Source organism: Typopeltis vanoorti, chromosome 1, assembly GCF_054136105.1.
Source record: "Typopeltis vanoorti isolate ZY-2024b chromosome 1, IOZ_Tvanoo_1.0, whole genome shotgun sequence".
NCBI lineage: Eukaryota > Metazoa > Arthropoda > Arachnida > Uropygi > Thelyphonidae > Typopeltis > Typopeltis vanoorti.
This window is the reverse complement of record NC_143549.1, coordinates 76,220,712-76,237,891: the sequence shown is the minus strand read 5'-3', so window position 1 is coordinate 76,237,891 and position 17,180 is coordinate 76,220,712. Positions and strand designations below refer to the sequence as shown.

The 17,180-nt window shown below is 38.6% G+C and overlaps 1 protein-coding gene across 1 annotated transcript in view; it reads left to right on the top strand.

Annotated features, from left to right (window-relative positions):
- The window catches only part of LOC150110105 (dual specificity protein phosphatase 7-like), a 28,976-nt gene extending 15,484 nt beyond the window's left edge, over positions 1-13,492 (top strand). Inside the window, 1 exon segment of the mRNA XM_090391432.1 lies at positions 11,179-13,492. Coding sequence (XP_090247558.1) covers positions 11,179-11,501 — 323 coding nt within the window. The 3' untranslated portion in view covers positions 11,502-13,492.
- Positions 13,493-17,180: the final 3,688 nt, after the last annotated feature.

Sequence of the window (17,180 nt, the reverse complement as noted above, 5' to 3'; positions counted from 1 at the left end):
AATGTTAAGCTTTTCTTATGTATATTAAATGCAAATAAAACTTTCTTGCCTTTTGTATTCTTAAAAGATTCTTTGAAAGAAATAAATTCAAATGAATTTTCTTGTTGCTGCCCATTCATGGTTATTTTTGACGTAAAAAAACAAAGCTTTTGTTTTCCGCTAAGATGCTTCTTTTGCGGTGTGATCGCTAACCAGTGTATGTAATCCGATTTGGCAAGTCATTTGTCGTCTGTCAAATAATTATGTGTTTTTGCACCGATACAAAAATAATCTTTGCTGACGCTTTGTTGATCCATATGGATGTCTTAAACACAAGTATATGCAACTGTAGCATAGTTAAAGCAATTCTTTTCTTGTTGTGGGGAGAATGGAAAGTGTAGGACTTCACCTCATTCGTGTGGAATGCATAAATGTACGATTCCAATCCAGTTCATTATTATTATTATTATTTAAATCGTTTAACTTTGTAAGCAGACAAGACAAAGTGCTTTTTTTTTTATTTTATTAATGTCTCCGTAACGCTCTTGTTTCCGCTTTTGTAATATCTGGTACTCATTCAGAAGAACCTTTATAAAGGTTGCTTACTTGAGGCCTGAGTTAACCAGTCTCGTGCGGAGGTGGTAGAATTTTGCGTGCAATTAACAAACGTAATATACTGCTACTATACATCTAGTTGTTTCTGCTATAATTTAAGAGAACCAGATCGAAAATTATCATTAAGAGGAGATCATGAACACAAGCAAAGTCGATTCGGAACCTGTGTGTGACTTGAAACGCACCAAATGTCGCTCATTCCTGAGCTGAAGCAAAAGTCCGTGCTTCAATCAAGAGCTGTAGATCCGAAGTCGAGATCCAATACTGTTTTTACCCGTGATGTTAAATGACTGAAAATCACATTCGTTTTTGGAGGATTTCGTGGGAAAAAAAAAATAATTTACATTGTAAATGGCAACACAGTTCTAATACCTGCAGACAAAAGTCCAATTCCGTACATTTGCCCGTGATCGTATCGATTTTGAAACCGAATAGCAAATGAGATATGCATTATCAAGTGATTACACTTTTATGAGATGCATTTGCTTTAATAATGTCAACGCGAAACATCCGTTTTAGAAATCATCTTTGATGCGTCTCTACTTTTATTCTTCCTTCGTCTGTTGCATACATTAAACGCCACCTGACCATAGAATAATCAATACAGCGTTCGAAAGAGGCATGCATTAATTATAATCCCATTTCCTGTCGCTAAGTTGGTCGTAAATCTAATACTTGCTCGACGCAACAGTTTTTCCATTGCCATAACCCACGTGATGTCATGTAAAAATGTATCATACGTCAATCGATGTTTATAATTACTTCTTCTACTTCCTTTTTCAACCAAAAATAAAAGCAGTTGACATTTCGTGTATGATTTTAATGTGATTTCACATTCATTTCATTGTACATAACATGAATATATTGTATTATCGTATATTTAGAACGATGAGAGTGACGTCGCACAACCTGATGAAGTCGCGAAGTTGAGTCGAAACGTCGTTCAAATTAGATTAATTTAATGATCGTATTACAACCATAATTAAGAGTATATTGAGTGCATTAGGAGCAACTACCACCAAACTCTTTCCGTTTAACTCGGCTATTGAACTTGCATATTTTCTACCCATTAATAACACAGACGCGGGGGTTCCTCTCCCCACCCACCCACCCACCCCCTTCATACCACTCGCTCTCAATGGAATGTACCAGTCTGAAAATTATTCACCTTGAACAACTAAACGATCCTTGAAAATGATTCATTCTAGTAATTCCAGCGACCAACCGCATAAGTTGCTTTCCGCGTAGCTGGAAGTCGTTGCTAAATCAGCAGTCATTTGTTCGGCTAGTTTCCCCATTCATTTCTTCACTGATTTCCAGGTAAACAGATTTGTCATCGCTTTCATCCGGAAGAGGGAGGGTTGTTTTACACACTAAATTAGGCTATAAATAAGATCGAATGATTCGGTCTTTGTACCCGATTTTTTATTTATTTATTCATAAGGAGTTTCCTCCCTTTTCTCCCCCGTCCCTATTGGGGAGAGTTGAGCCCCATTAATGGGGGGGGCTAAGTATTTATGGCTGTAGATCCGTATGTTCACGGGGCCGGCTTGCGGGATGAAAAACCCGAGATAAACTGGGGGAAAAAAACCCTGCTGTCCACGCCCAAGACCGGCTAATTTGGCTATGACAGATCCTTAAGCTCCTCACGTCGGCGACGGGAATCGAACCCAGGATACTCCTTCCCCAGGCATATGGTTGCGAAGCGCAAAGCCACTAGGGTAACCGCGCGGACTTGTACTCGATGAAAAGTTGGAACTGCGTTGTATATATACTCGCTTAAAAAAACTTGTTATCAATGGTATTTCGAAATTGCTTGCTACTTATATAAATTTCTGTTGCTACTTAAGAGAATTAATATAGAAACCATTACTTTTAGTATATGGAGAGTCCTCTGCAATGGAGAAAACGATCACAAACAGACATGAACTTCAAAGGTTCATTTTGAGGCTGGTGATCAGCTCCAAAGTGTGCTGCTATTTATAATATCGGGAAGGAGTAGTCTCAATATTACAACTACTGACTTGAGTCCAGTTTTTGTTGTAGGCTAGTTACAACCTAGTTGATATTCCTTCAAGAAATAGTGATGGAGATGATCTCATCTAGCTGAGCTTGTGTCCTCTCAAAAAAAGGCTTGCATTATTCTCAAACGTTTTGTTTTTGATCTATTTACGTCGTCGTAATATTTTGTATTCAGTCGAATAAGGAGACTCATCCATGAAGAGAGAGAGAGAGAGGGGGGGGGTTGTCCTTTCGTTTGAGTTTTCTGGCATTTAATGCAACCAGCTTCTCATTTCTCTGCTGCGATACATTTGTCCTTAGATGGGAGGAAACTTCCGAGTTACAGGTTGAAAAAAAAAAAACTACCTCTGCATGAGATCGATTAACTCCATCCCTCAGCTTAAAAGTCTCTGTTACTATAGAAACGTAGCATTCGCTCTTACAATTCATTATTACGACTGTATTAAATTCCACCTGGGAAACACGCACACCGGTTACTGTGGACACTACTGTTACCCCAGGAACTAAACATCCATTATTTAGATCCAAACTATTATTGTAACTCTATCTAATTCCACTCTTAAAACACATCGGTTACTATAGAAACCATTATTGTTGCTACCGGAATTTAACATTACTGAATCCCACATTCATTTACGACGAATCTGAGAATGCACTTCAGTGACCGTAGATTGTTATTTTGCAAGCAGCTACAGACAGAATTAGATTGATTTCTGACCAAGAGCATGTGGGTGGAACCTGCTGTTCATTTCTGTCACCGTGGGTTCCTTAGGTTTTAAACGACAGAGACGTTTTGAAATTGTTTATTAGGCTTATGTTCACCACCCCCTCCCCCCCTCCTCTTTTCCTGTTCGTGCTGAACGCTGCTCATCCAAGCTACGGTGTGTCGCATTCCTATTTCTGGTCCATGTCTCCTTCTCGAATCGTGACTGCCGTTTATGGGTCATGGATTCGTAAGGGAATACGCTAGCTGACCTTGCCTTACTCTGTATGTCACGGTTCTGCCAGCAGTGGTTAACCTGATGACTGGCGACGTAGTGGCGCTTCCCTTTCTTCCCCCATCCCAGAAAGTCACTTAATATAAGGCAAGGTTGAACACAGGTGGCGGAGTTGAGTGAATTGATGGCCACTTACAGAGCGAGGGTGATGACCTGAGTTTCAAAACCACCCCGTCGTCTTTTTGAAACGATTGCTCTTCCCCCCCCCCCCCTCACACACAGATAGACCCAACCTTTTTCTCAACGGGAGTTAATGTCTGGTGTTTCCGGAAATCGTGTGTTTACAATTGATTTGGAACACTCCCAGAATGTGTGACCTTTTTTTTTTTTTTAAAAAAAAAAAAAAAGATTTAAGAGAAGAAGGCCATCTTTTATTTCTTTGGCCGATGGGTGGGTTTCTAATGTCGGGTAGTGTTTTTGCACAACTATTTTAAGAAACGCATGCATCGGTTGTGCTGTTTCGATGGGGGGGGGAATAAAATCAGTGGAAGCTCACTTTTTTTCTCCCTTGAGGGTGAAGCCAAAACATTTCTAGACCCTCCTATCAGTTGTCATTGATGCAGACTAATCCTCATAAGAATTTAGTCCGCAGTGCACTAAAGAATGTAGAAAGAAACTTAAGATTCGGTTGCGTTATTACAAAATTTATTTTCAGTTCTTTCAAATGGTCTTCTGAGGCAAAATGCGCTTGTCTCATCTTATCGAAGATGCGGAAAACGAATTGGATAGTATCGGACTAATGTTAGTGAAACGCATATGATCCAGACCTCAATTCTTGGTAGCTGTTCACCTACTTGAGAGCGCTGCCGTAATATGATGCAAGATTCAACTGGATTCCATTCCCGTAGTGATCTTATCGAGAGATGGACGTGATTTATTGTAAAAATTAAAGTGACACGGAAGTCAAATATTATGACATTTTATCAGAGGTATTACTTCCGATATGCAATAGCAGGCTTATCGAAATGTAAGTTGAACTTCTACTTGGGCATGTATTGTAATACATTAACACTAATCTGAACCACATTCAAAAGTTACATTTTGTGCTTGTTTTAGCAAAACCATGCGACAGCAAACATTTCCCTCTAATGAGCTCATTCTGCACGACAGTGTATGCTGTCATTGCAATAAACAGTACCTGGTTAGAGATAACAATTTACAAGCCTTCGTAGCTCAGTCGGTAAAAGCCCTTTGGTGGGAAAGAACTGGGTTCGAATCCCCTCCGTAACGTGAGGAATCTTTATCTGGTCTCTTTCGACGAAGGGTGAGTTTGGCCAGTCTCATACGAAGGTAGAGCTGTTTTTTTTTCTCCTGGAAACTCAGGTTTTTCGTCCCCCAGAACAGGCGAACCGACCCCGTGAACACACACACACACTTCTATAGAGAAAAAATACCACTACCACCCCCACAACGTCAGGCACTGCGACAAGTCGGTTTGGATCGCGCGCGTAAGGTCGCATCATGTAAAAAAGACCGACCGCAAATAGATGGGATAAGGCACAAGAGGAAGAAGAAGACTGTTAGAGATAATAATTTCGATAGGCAATAATATACGTCCGTGTATTTCAATAGCTCTATTTACAATAATATACTCTCTCGCCTATCATTTTCACCCAAGTGTCCATCTGTTTGTTTAGGTTTCAATCTCCCTCAGCTCTTCCCATCTGTCTATTCATTTTTAAATCAAAAATCTCTCTCTATATTCACCCATGTGTTTTATCTGTATCTTCGATTACATTCTCTCTCTCTTTTTACTGTGCGTACCATCTGTTTTGCTTTTCTCTCTTTTTCGAGCTATTCTGTTCTCTCCATCGGCGGTCTTTCCATGTTGCGGGGTAACTTCAGGAAGGACATCTGATAGAGCCTGCAATGTAAACATTCATCCGTCTTAATGCCATTTCCCCGTCCTTCCTCCCCCCCCCATTCCCGTTCTCTGTCTCTCACCCCATCCTTCGTCATGGCTCTTGGAAATCAAGTGCACGTGTTGAACGTCATCTTCGCACGTGCACTGCCATCCTCATGTGATGCGGACGAGCTTCTTTGGCATTACGCCAACTTGGAAGTGTGCTCATCTGGCAGCCATCCTTGTACAGTGATGAAATGCGGATACCAACCACCCTTCTCCCTGCCCACACCTTCCCCCAGTGTCTCTGAAAGCTGTTTAAAGATCTAAACTGTGTTTGATGTACCGCGCCGAGATTCCATCCACTTTCTACTGAGCCTGCCTGAGGAAATGAATTTTACAGACTTGTGTTACAATACTGAAGTCTAATATAATTTCCTATCGGTAGCATTAACGCTTGTTTCTGTATTTCGTAATAGATTATACTACAGCGCCCTCTCTAGTCATGAGTTTCACTACACCGTTTTTATAATTACCTTTTAGCTGAATTTTAACATTAACCGAGCATGTAGTCGGTAATACAAAGAGAATAATAAATTTGCTTCGCCTTTAATAATCACGTGTATTTTTTTTTTTTCTTTTTTCACGAATTTCTGAAATTAGCATTGCAACTAGTTTCTTCCACACGTAGGCATTATTCTGAAACATGACCCTTCATGAGGGTGAACGGAATAGAGCGTGTCAGTACGGCATCTTCTAACAGCCAACCACCAAGTAACTTGAGTTCGAGTGTGGAAATAAATGAGTTCGATCCTCCCCCCCCCCCCTTCCCTCTCTCTCTGTCTCTCACCCTTTTTCAAGTCCCCCTTTCTTCACTGTGCAACCCTCAACCGTCTCTGTAAACATCCTCATGTACTTTGAACTCCGAGTGGCGTGGGTTCAAGGTCTAACTGCACACTCTCGCCACCAGGGCACAACTGGGGCACGGCGCTAGAGCGTTACGGTAGTTTGCCAAACGAAGCGAAACGCTGAGGAGTAAGCAAAGCAGCAATTACACTGTTGCTGACGGACCACAGAATCAATCTTGTTGGGGGGGGAGTGTTTACTGGGAAAATGGAAAGACGCTTATGGGAACAGAATCATCTCTTAAAAAAAAACAAAAAAAACTAGCAAACAAACGTGTTGGCTTATTTGTATTTCAATTAAATTATTTAATTTTTTTTTATGAAGCTGCTTGATAGTACGCCAACATCCCCTAGCGACGATTCAGCGAAAGACCGTCTGAGATTCTCTTCGGATCGGTCAGAAACCGCCTCCAGCCACACCTGCCTGATCTTTGGATGACGTCATGTCTGCCGCATTCTAATTGGCTGGATTCGTTTCTCATTCTGTGCGTGTCAGGAATATCGATGCAACACCTATTGAAACGAGGTGCTTTTTTTTTTCTCCAGCGCAGATCTCTCGGGTTTGTAGGCTGGCTCGCCATTCACGACGCTGCATTGAACGACCACCCGAACCGTGGGAAACGAAGTCTGCTCCAGCCGAAAGCTTTTGAAGCGAAGGAAAGCGAGGGTTAGAAAGAAAACCTTATTTTATGTAAAGAGCGCTCCGTTCTATTATCGTTGGTCGTTCTTCCCCCCCCCCCACGTCGGCCTGTTCCGCCCTACCGTTTTGTTAGTGTCACACGTGCTTCGACCCAACCCTATTCAGGCAGATGTGGCATTCCGCTGTCCACCCCGTTCTGTGCAAGCCCCCGTGACATATCGCGGTTTAGTTCTTCCACCCGCGTGCATTTTATCTATTCTTGGTTTCTTCCTCCTCCCCCCCTTCCGATCTCTTCCGTTATGCCTTCACTATAGCATTTAATTTCCATATTCGGCCACAGTACTTGCGTTTGTTTTTAACCTTTCAATAAACAGGCAATTACAGAGTTAGTATACAAATTCATAAAAAAGATTTCAAGAATGCTTGAGTTTCCAGATGTGGTCACAAGGCGGCAGCACTGAAGTTACTATACACAATTTACAAACCGAAACGAGTCATCCAGTATCTCCAGATGTTAGCCAGTTAACAGAAACTTCTTACAGTAGATCTTGAAAGCACTGTCAAGAAAAAGAACCATATCCTAACTAGATAATGATCTTACTACTGTTGTCGCAAAGATGAAATTACATTGTGGATAACAGAACGTGGATGACTCGGTTTTGGTGCTCTCTCGAGATAAGAGGGTTCAAGTTCTAATGCAATCAATAGCGTATGGATTCTTGCATAACTCTGTGAGTTGCATTTTCCTACGTCCAACGGTTTCTGGCAATAATCATGAAAACTGCTATTCCGATTGGTCAAGTGGTTATCGTAATCAACCCTACAGTCAACAGTTCATCGCCCAATCCACTGCTTATTGGAGTGCTGAAGTAGCTGGAAATTGGTCTCAAGAAGGATTTCTGGAAAGGAGTATCCCGGGTTCGATTCCCGTCATCGACGTGAGGAGCTTAAGGATCTTTCTCAGCCATAGCCAAGTTAATCAGTCATGGTCGTGGAAAGCAGGCCCCTCCCCCAGTTTATCTGGGGGGTTTTCCTCCTGCAAGCAGGCAAACCGGTCCAGTGAACACACGCAACTACAGCCATAGAATATACCGGGAGGAATAGGGCTAATCACCTTATCCTTAGGACGGGAACGACTTAGAAAAGCTTAAGATATTAAGCCCTTCTAAGTCTTAAGGATTCAAGAAAAACCCTGCTGTAACAGGCCAGTAGGCCTAAGACTAGGAGGGAGAAGAAGAAGAAGATATACAGTATATATATATTCGTTCAATAACTCATACCGACCGAAGCTTTGAGTTAACCACCTGGAGATATAAATTACTGAAACCTATCCCATTAATATTTTTATTTAGAATATAACCTTTTACCGAAATTCCATCTGTCTTTGCCTTCAAAACAGGGGGAAAAAAATTAAGTGTTGTCTTTAAGAAAACTACCTAGGTATATGTTTAAGTAAGAACTTTGGTGCATGACAAAAATACTACAAGTCCCACAGCAACAGATCCCTGATCTTATTACAAAACCCTTACAACAGCACCAACTTCCCAGCACTATCACACATCTCAACAATCGTATGACAGACAATTTCCGATTTATTATGTCAATCGGAAAGCCAACCTCCTATTGAAATGGAGAGGCTTAGGTTCGCACGCTAAGTAAAACACTCAAAAGTAGGATCGCAGCCCAGACCACTGTTTGCTGTCGTATAGCTTTTAAGAGAAAGTTTTTTTTTTCGAGACGCTTCATAAGAACATAGGGGTCAGTCAACCTGTAACACGATCCCTCAACATCCGCGCACTGTTCATTCATTTTGATGCATCAGAGGCCGGAGCAGTGGGAAATGAATCCCCTGTTGACAGATGAAGGAGTACTTTATGACTTTTAAATCTTTCTGTCTCTCCAGTTCCGGGAAAGAACACGGTATTAATTTTAAATATCTTGTGTGTTAAATGTCAGCCTAACTTTCATGCTATTTTCCGAGCCATTGAATGACTTCATTCCATTACAGCCTACTACAGCTCCCTCTAGTGTAACTGGAGGTTTCTCGTTGCAATAAAGCCTTTCCTATTCATTCATTTCGTGTTCCGTTCATTTTTAACTACGTCGCTCGAGGCATTTGCTGTTTTTCTCCTTTGTACGGCCCCATAATGCCTCGCGGCAGTTGTGTAATTATGGTTTAAATGCTACACCACAACCCCTTGCTGCCCTCCCCCCCCCTCTACTTTCTTTTTCCTTTCAGGCCTGACCTCACCGGTGACAATTATAACCCTCTCGTATTTATACCTCCTGACTGCTTCTGAGAAGTATAACTGGAAAGCCTGTTTGGACTTGCATGGTAAAGGAGGATACAGGTGTTGTAATTTGTGCCGATCTCATACGGTGATTAACGTGGTAGAGGAACAGAATATGTAATTTTCTTACACTGATTAGCGATGACGAAGAGATATTAGGAAACATTGAAAACACTAAACTGACTCGTCACTCTCTTTAACATGTTCCCGTCATGCTATCCTGTAAAATGAGACTAAGAAGAAATAACCCTTCTTTCGCATACAATGGTTCTCGATTTATCAGCCAATCTACAGTTTACACGTATGTTGAACAGCGTGTCCATTGATCCTTTTTTGTCCATGTTCGTGTCACCTTGTAATCAATTCGACTTATCATTCATTTTAGTCTAATCTGCAAAAGGCAACTTTATCTATTTTTTCGTTTTGTTTGTTTTTTTATCTATTTTTTTTTTTTTTTACAGCTCAACATTTCTTCCGTTATTTCCTTTTAACGCTCCACACGAATAAAGTCGTGGGTCAAGTACGTCCATTCATAAGAAAAAGGATATGTACCAACTCAGCTGATTTTTCCATTGTTGGTCACTAATGCGCATGCCTCAAAATGCGAAAACTGGCTTGTTCTTGGCAGGTAGCCAAGTGACTTGCTCCTTTCATGGTTAGTACAGCTATTCAAAATGTCGCGTGGGCGGGTCAGCCAATAAGCTCTTTGATACCACCACATTGAACCTCGCACGTTCTGTTAATATCGAAGCTCGCACGTAGATAAAAATAATTGTTTTCATTTACCAAAAAAGAATTATTAGACGTGAAAAAAGAAGGCGTAATTTAATCATATTAGCGAAATGGAATAAATCAACAAGATTACGTTTGTGTGTGTGTGTGTTTAGTATTCCTCTGGTAGAATGAATGATGAATAACTGATGCAGATAAACGAAGGATCATTAAATGTTGCTTTTTACGATTTATTCATTATTAGTTTTGTTTTATTCATTTTAAGACACGGTTCAGTAGATATTGACAAAACATTATGTTTGGTCATCAACAGTATTGTTTGTCTTCCCAGTTACACTTCGTGATTACTGTAAGCGTCACACACACACACACACACACACACACACACATATGAACGTGAGAGAATTTAGTTGCGTGACAACGAATGTTCGCAGTACAAGCTTTTGTCATAACCCTTTCCCACGAATCCACCAACCTTTCCATACACGTACTACCCGATTATCTTCAAGTGAATCGGAGTTTTTGGTTGTTGTTTTTCACGAGATGTCTTTTTTTTACGCATATTAAAAACCTTATGAAGAAAATACCAGTGTTCGGACTTTCATAATCGACATAATAGTTTGTAATCACCTAAGTTGGAATACAGAAGACACGGAGAATTTTTCGTACAAAAAAGGACTCTGAAAACAATTGACAGACATAACACACTCGCCTGTGGTTAATGTTTTAGGTGTTATTCCCAAACGTCCCAGCGAATAACGAATAACATATTCGTATGCTGATGATGATCCAGATGATGAACAATTTATTTAAAAAAAAATGGGAAATAATTTTTTTTATTTATAGGCTTCATTTACAAGTTGCGCCACCAATAAGTATTATATTGTATTTTTGGATGCTTTTAGCTTGAGTTAATTACACGAACAAACATCGGATGTGTTGAACCAAATTATTACACACTTAACTGACAAGAAAAACTTCATCCGGTGTACATTGCGCCATCTAGTTTAAGAAAATAAAACTACGCTCTCCTCAGATGTACTTATAATTTTTTAATGCATTTTGCTGATAATATGCAAGTTATATAGACTGAAATGCATTTGATTGTGATTTTAATGTCAATGTTTATTTATATTTATTTAATTTTTTCCAGAGGAAGCCCGCCAAAAGAGGTTAGGAATACTGGTCCACTGCCTAGCTGGTATCAGCCGATCTGTCACCATCACCCTCGCCTACCTCATGCATAAATTGAGCATGACCTTGAATGACGCTTATGACTTCGTCCGACAGCGGAAGGCCAATATATCTCCCAATATTAACTTCATGGGCCAGCTTATGGACTTCGAGCGACAGCTGAACTTGACGCCTATAAGTTGTACCTGTCATGAAAACCCCTGTAAGTGCCAGGCTCTTCATTTTACATCACCAACTCGAACCACTCCAGACTCGGGTATAGATATTGATCGATGGACATAATAACGAAAGAGATATTGAAAAGACTTTTTTTTTAAAAAAAAATAAATAATAATCATAAGTGAGGAGGCGCCATCTAGCGAGAAGAAACATAACTACGAAAGCACGTGATTGTCAACCTTCGGAGGGAAATAAAAGTGTATATTACTTATTTTTAATCAAAGGATAAAAAAAAAAAAAACTTAGCGACTAGTGATATATTATGTATAATGTTCTGTGGATCGCCGAATGTTGGAGGGAGTTTTGTGCTGGCACACCATTCCCATCCTCAAAACCCAACATGTAGAATTGCCATAACTGTTAATGGGCGGTGCCCAATGTTACCAACCATATATCACGTCTTTTACTGTAACATAAAGAATATCTAACCATCTAGTCGATCCCCCCCCTCCCACCCTCCATCTGCTGTATATTACTGTATTCGATTTTTATAAATGTTATATGCGTCAATGTTGCGTTTATATGTATGTGGTTCTTGACCTTGCCAAGGTCTGTATAGGTCATGTTATGGGAACAATCGTTTGCCAAGGAGCGGGTAACAAGAAAAAAAAAAAAAGTTATATTTTGATGAAGTTTAAATCCAATGTTAAAGTCAATCAGATTGAAATTTGTTGTGTAGAAATGAGAGGGGGAGAAAAAAAAAGTGGAGAGGTTATATGCCAAATTTAGAGTTATACGCCAATTTGTTTGGCCCTCATTCCATGTTAGTTTCAACTAAAACTTGCAAATTCATATTTGAAAAAAAAATAATAATAATTAACTTGGAGAGAATGTGGTTATGTACTGCAGGAACAAGGGTGTGTTTGAGAGAAAGAGGACAGAAATACACCTCATATTTCCTAATAAACATTCCTATTTGTTAGAAATTAATATCTTCCGTTTTGTTACTAGGATTGTTTTGAGGACAGTTAACAGATTTTTACAATGAAAATTGATTATACATTCAAACTAATGACTGATGAATTAATTGAACTGTTTAGATAGGTTCTGTTATACTGTACGAACAACAATCGCTTCGCCATACCAAGCAAAAGTTTGCCAAATGCCATGTAGGTAGTAGTCTAATGTGAATCAATATACAGTACTTCGAATTAAGGAGGATTTAAAACTAAAAAAAAATAGTTGGATTAATGTTTTACTAAAACGCAAGCAAAATGATGCGCTATATATATACAGTCGAAAATTAAAAACAAGTTAACAGTTTAAAAATATTTTTGGTTACAAAATATACCTCAGCATCACCGTGAAAATGTTTTGTATAGGTAAAAAAATTCATGTACTGTAATTGTCAGATAAACCTAATTGAAATATATACTGTATATGAGATACTGTGCTGCCATCTTGTGAGAAAAAAAAACAGCGCATGCAGAATTGTCCAAAGCATGAAAAATATAAATTATCGTATTTAGATATAATTTTGTTTCTTTAAGTGTAATTATATATTTAATACAGTATTTGATTTTGTTGAACGTTAGTTTTGCAACACATACCTTGTTCCTGCAAAATATAACTGTATATTAATATTTCAAGTAGAGGAACTGTTATCCAAGCATTTTTTTTTTTCCTGTTAATGTAACTGCCAGATAATATATAACTTGAATGTTATAGCCTCGAATTATATCCAGTCACACTAATTCCTCAACCTCCATTAAATGAATTTAACTAAAAGAATGAAACAAAAAAAAAAACAATTACTTTTTATGGATACTTTATCGTCTGTTATACGGATGAATTGCTTTGTCCTTCCCCAGTTTTATACATTTTTTGTTTTGGTAGTTTTTCATATGTAGTGATCTATCGTCACTGATTCAGGCTAACAGCCACATTATTGTGTGTAAAAATAAAACAATAAAAAAAAAATCGATTCTATTACCATTTAAATTTTTGTAAAATAGAAAGTTTAAGATGTGTATGAAGAAGCTTTTACAAAGGGCCTTAAGGTTTTTGAGTTAAAGATTATATTCTTGATTACAAATTAAATTGTTTGATTTATACAGATTTCGATGTGTGATTTTTTTTTGTTTGTTTGTTTTTAATTTTCTATCAAACGTGAACACGCATTCAGAAACTAATACTATGGAATAACGTATACGCCACCTCTGGATCAATGCACGGTCATGGATGTTTGGATCATATATATACGAACATATCAGTATATCTTATGCAAAACATACACAGGGTTCTAAGACATTTCAACAATTTTATATTTAGAAAATATTGCTCAAAAACAAATAGGAAAAAAAAAATGACAATATCACGTTGTTCAAATGGCCATTTAAATAAATTATTCCTAAATGAAGCCATAATTTTAATTAAATATCTTAAAAATATTACTATGATTCAAAATCACTATCTGTTAACATCATTTGGCCCATCCTGCTCTGACAGTAGGGATTTCGATAGGATTTAATAATCTCATCAGGACAATTCAATTTTAATGTAAATTGCTTAACTTTTAATGCTTAGACATGAAATTCCATTTGTACAATTTAATACGGAATTATAAAGACGTGCAGTGGCCAATGCCTTGATGGAGAGTGTGGAACTCGTGTTGATAATCAGTTACGACGTTCGTGTTGCTCAGTCAACTTTGGATCGGATTAACGTAGTCGTAACTGAATTTCGGAAAGGGATTAATCCCTTGTTAGTCATGAGTTTCCTAACAAGTTTTGCAATCGCAGCAAGATTATAATGAGCAATGGAATGCGTAAATATAATTCCTCGATAATTTTCTCGACTTGGTATTTATTAATCCCAATCTATGGCTTTTAGAGCCCTCTCTTGAACAAGTTCGCTTTTACTTCATACACCGACAAGCACCGAAATATTTTGATGTATGAAGTAGGGGAGGAGGTAACACTTGATTGACTGTTAACGAATTCGAGTGATTAGCGAAAATTATTTGGGTTACCCATTCGAATTACGTGTGTGTGTGTGTGTGTGTGTGTGTGTGTAATTTTAACATACGTTAACAAAAGTTAATTTTGTAACCAAAACCCATAATGAAATTGAAAGAATGCATTTGCAAAGACGTTAGTGAAGACAGATAAGTTGGGCAGGATTCGTCAAGTTGAATCTAAGCTGGGGATTTGTCCTATCAATAGAGGTGCACATATGGGATGCAACTTTCAATTTATAGCGGAGGTCAGCTTATAGCGGAAGTCTTTCAAAGATTTAAAGGAAAAAAAAAATTACATATGAATATGGACCTAATAATGAACGATCAACTGTTTGAAGTTATTAAAAATCAAGGAGTACGCAGTGGTAAAAATTAAAAATATGGACACACACTTTGTAAAGTGTTCATTCAAGAATTTAAAACTCACGTTGGAAGAGTTCCTCAGAAGTGCTATTCGTTGTCCTGACACAATGAAGCTGTTCTGTGTTGCTTCCATCAGTTGATGAGGATTATACGGTAGCATCCAAAATAAGATTGTGCAATGCTATTCATTTATTTTATTTTATTTATCGATCCAAAGGATTATGGTTTTGTGTGCATAGCATGGATAAATATATACCGTTCTTCATACTATCCTTTGTATAACACCAAACTGTTTTTCACTGGAACACGCAGAGGCATGCTTATTCACCATGAGAACATTAGTTGAACACTGTCAGACAACAAGAACTTGCATTAGCCACTTACGGTGAGTAAAAAAATACAGCCTTTTTTTTTTTCAAAATTCAAACAATTATGTAGCAGTTCAACATCAGACCAATGATAACTGAAGATTTTTATTTATTTTTAACGAAAAGCACCTCAGCTATAATCTGAAGTTATGGGTATTTCTTCTGACTCGCTCTGTGCATGGGAAGGCATCATATCATCCATTGATTACCAGCTCTTTTTATCAGTTATTATTGTGCGTGTCTATCAACAGGACCTCTAAAATATTCAATGCGTTCGGTGGCTGTAAAATATTACAGATATTCCCGTGTTAAATGGATTCTACTAGTAAGAGTAACCAATGACACCTCACAGAAACACATGCTATAAAAAGGTGGTGGATAGTCTGTGGAAGACAGCATCTACGTCCAAGTGCGTAATAATGGGCGAAGGTCGGGAGCTGAATCTGAACGTGGAATGATGATGATACGAGATGGACAGTGAGGCCAAAACTGTTATAGGATGACAAGTGTCTCGGATATACCCAGGATGGTAATAGAAGAAGAAAAAAAAAACATCAATTCAACATCGGTCACGTAGATGGAAACAACTGACCAATGCAAGAAGATTAAAGGTCGACAGACATGATATATTGCAAAACTTGTGTCCTGTCCGAACCATATCATCTAGTCCTTGCTCTATTAGTATCAAGGGCCCAAGGGAGAGAAAAAAAAAAAACATACTGCAGACTATTTCTCCATAGCCACTGCTTGCATTAAGCAAGCATAACGGTCAGGAGTTCGTGCTAGAGTTCAGACGCTTATACGTTCAGCTGGGCTGCATCATTCCATGGAGTGGAACTTTCCCAAGTCCGCGTGCCGATGCCAACTTACCGATAACCCCCATTCATTTCTGTTGCAATCTTAGTATTTTCAATGGTTGTCTGCTGCTAAACCTTCCATTCAGAACACAGTTCCGTGCGGTGGGCTCATATACATTCCCATGCAATCACAGTCACCTGATCAATCGATTGCAGCAAGTCTATTAGACTTGACGATCCTATTGATCCTTCGTCCGCCTCTCGCATCGATCAGCTGTTTCCGGCCACACGCTTGAATCGATGATTTCTGTTTATTATTACACCATTCTGAGCGTACCCAAAACATTTGCACGTGACCATCCTATCAGGATAACCGTTTCCGGCTTTCACTTATTGCTCGTTTGATTCACATCACCATTTCCTGTTCGAAGACGCCAATCAGATAGCTGCTACCTTTGCCCGACACACTGGGGGACGCAAATGCTGTGTCATAACGGTTATCATGCATTGCTGGTATAACTGATGTGCTGGGGACAAATATATAAATATTTATTTAGCAGTTCAAACAATGAATGGATGCAACTTCACATAAAAAGAAAAAACACTTAAATATAGGTATAATTTCTGGGAAAATTCCAATGTTTAATACCACACTTAAATATGATTAGGGATTAACTTTACAAACAATATCTTTTTTTTCTTTTTTTTTCATTTGTGCTAAAGCTATCAGAAGACCATATTTTAGCATTCATTATTACCATAATTTCCTGATATGTGTAGGATATTATGATAGTAATAGTAAAGGGGAGAGTGAAGGTTATTATGATAGTACTACACAGTTTTTGCATTTTAGTTCAAACTATGTATCAAGATTCATGGCAGTAATTCCAAGTCAAGTAGTGCATTGAGTAATTTACTGACACTCTCAGTACAAAAATCATTAGGGTCAAAATTCGATTAGGCTCACTTTTAACATGATAGGGTCTGAGGGTCTGCCAAACTGATATAGTTTAATAATAATAATAATAAATTATGCACCCATGGGAATTTATATAAATTCTCATGGGGTGCTTAACTAGATAAAAAAAAATACGTATGGGGGGGGGGGAGCTCTCCTTCACACAAATCTCTGTCAGTCGCACCATTCAACTAAATTTGGAATATTCGTAGTTGTTTCTAACATTGCTTAAGGTTGTTTGCAAAATTCAGCTCGATCAGACTAAAGCAAACGGGTAACTGAAGAAGGGAGGGACAC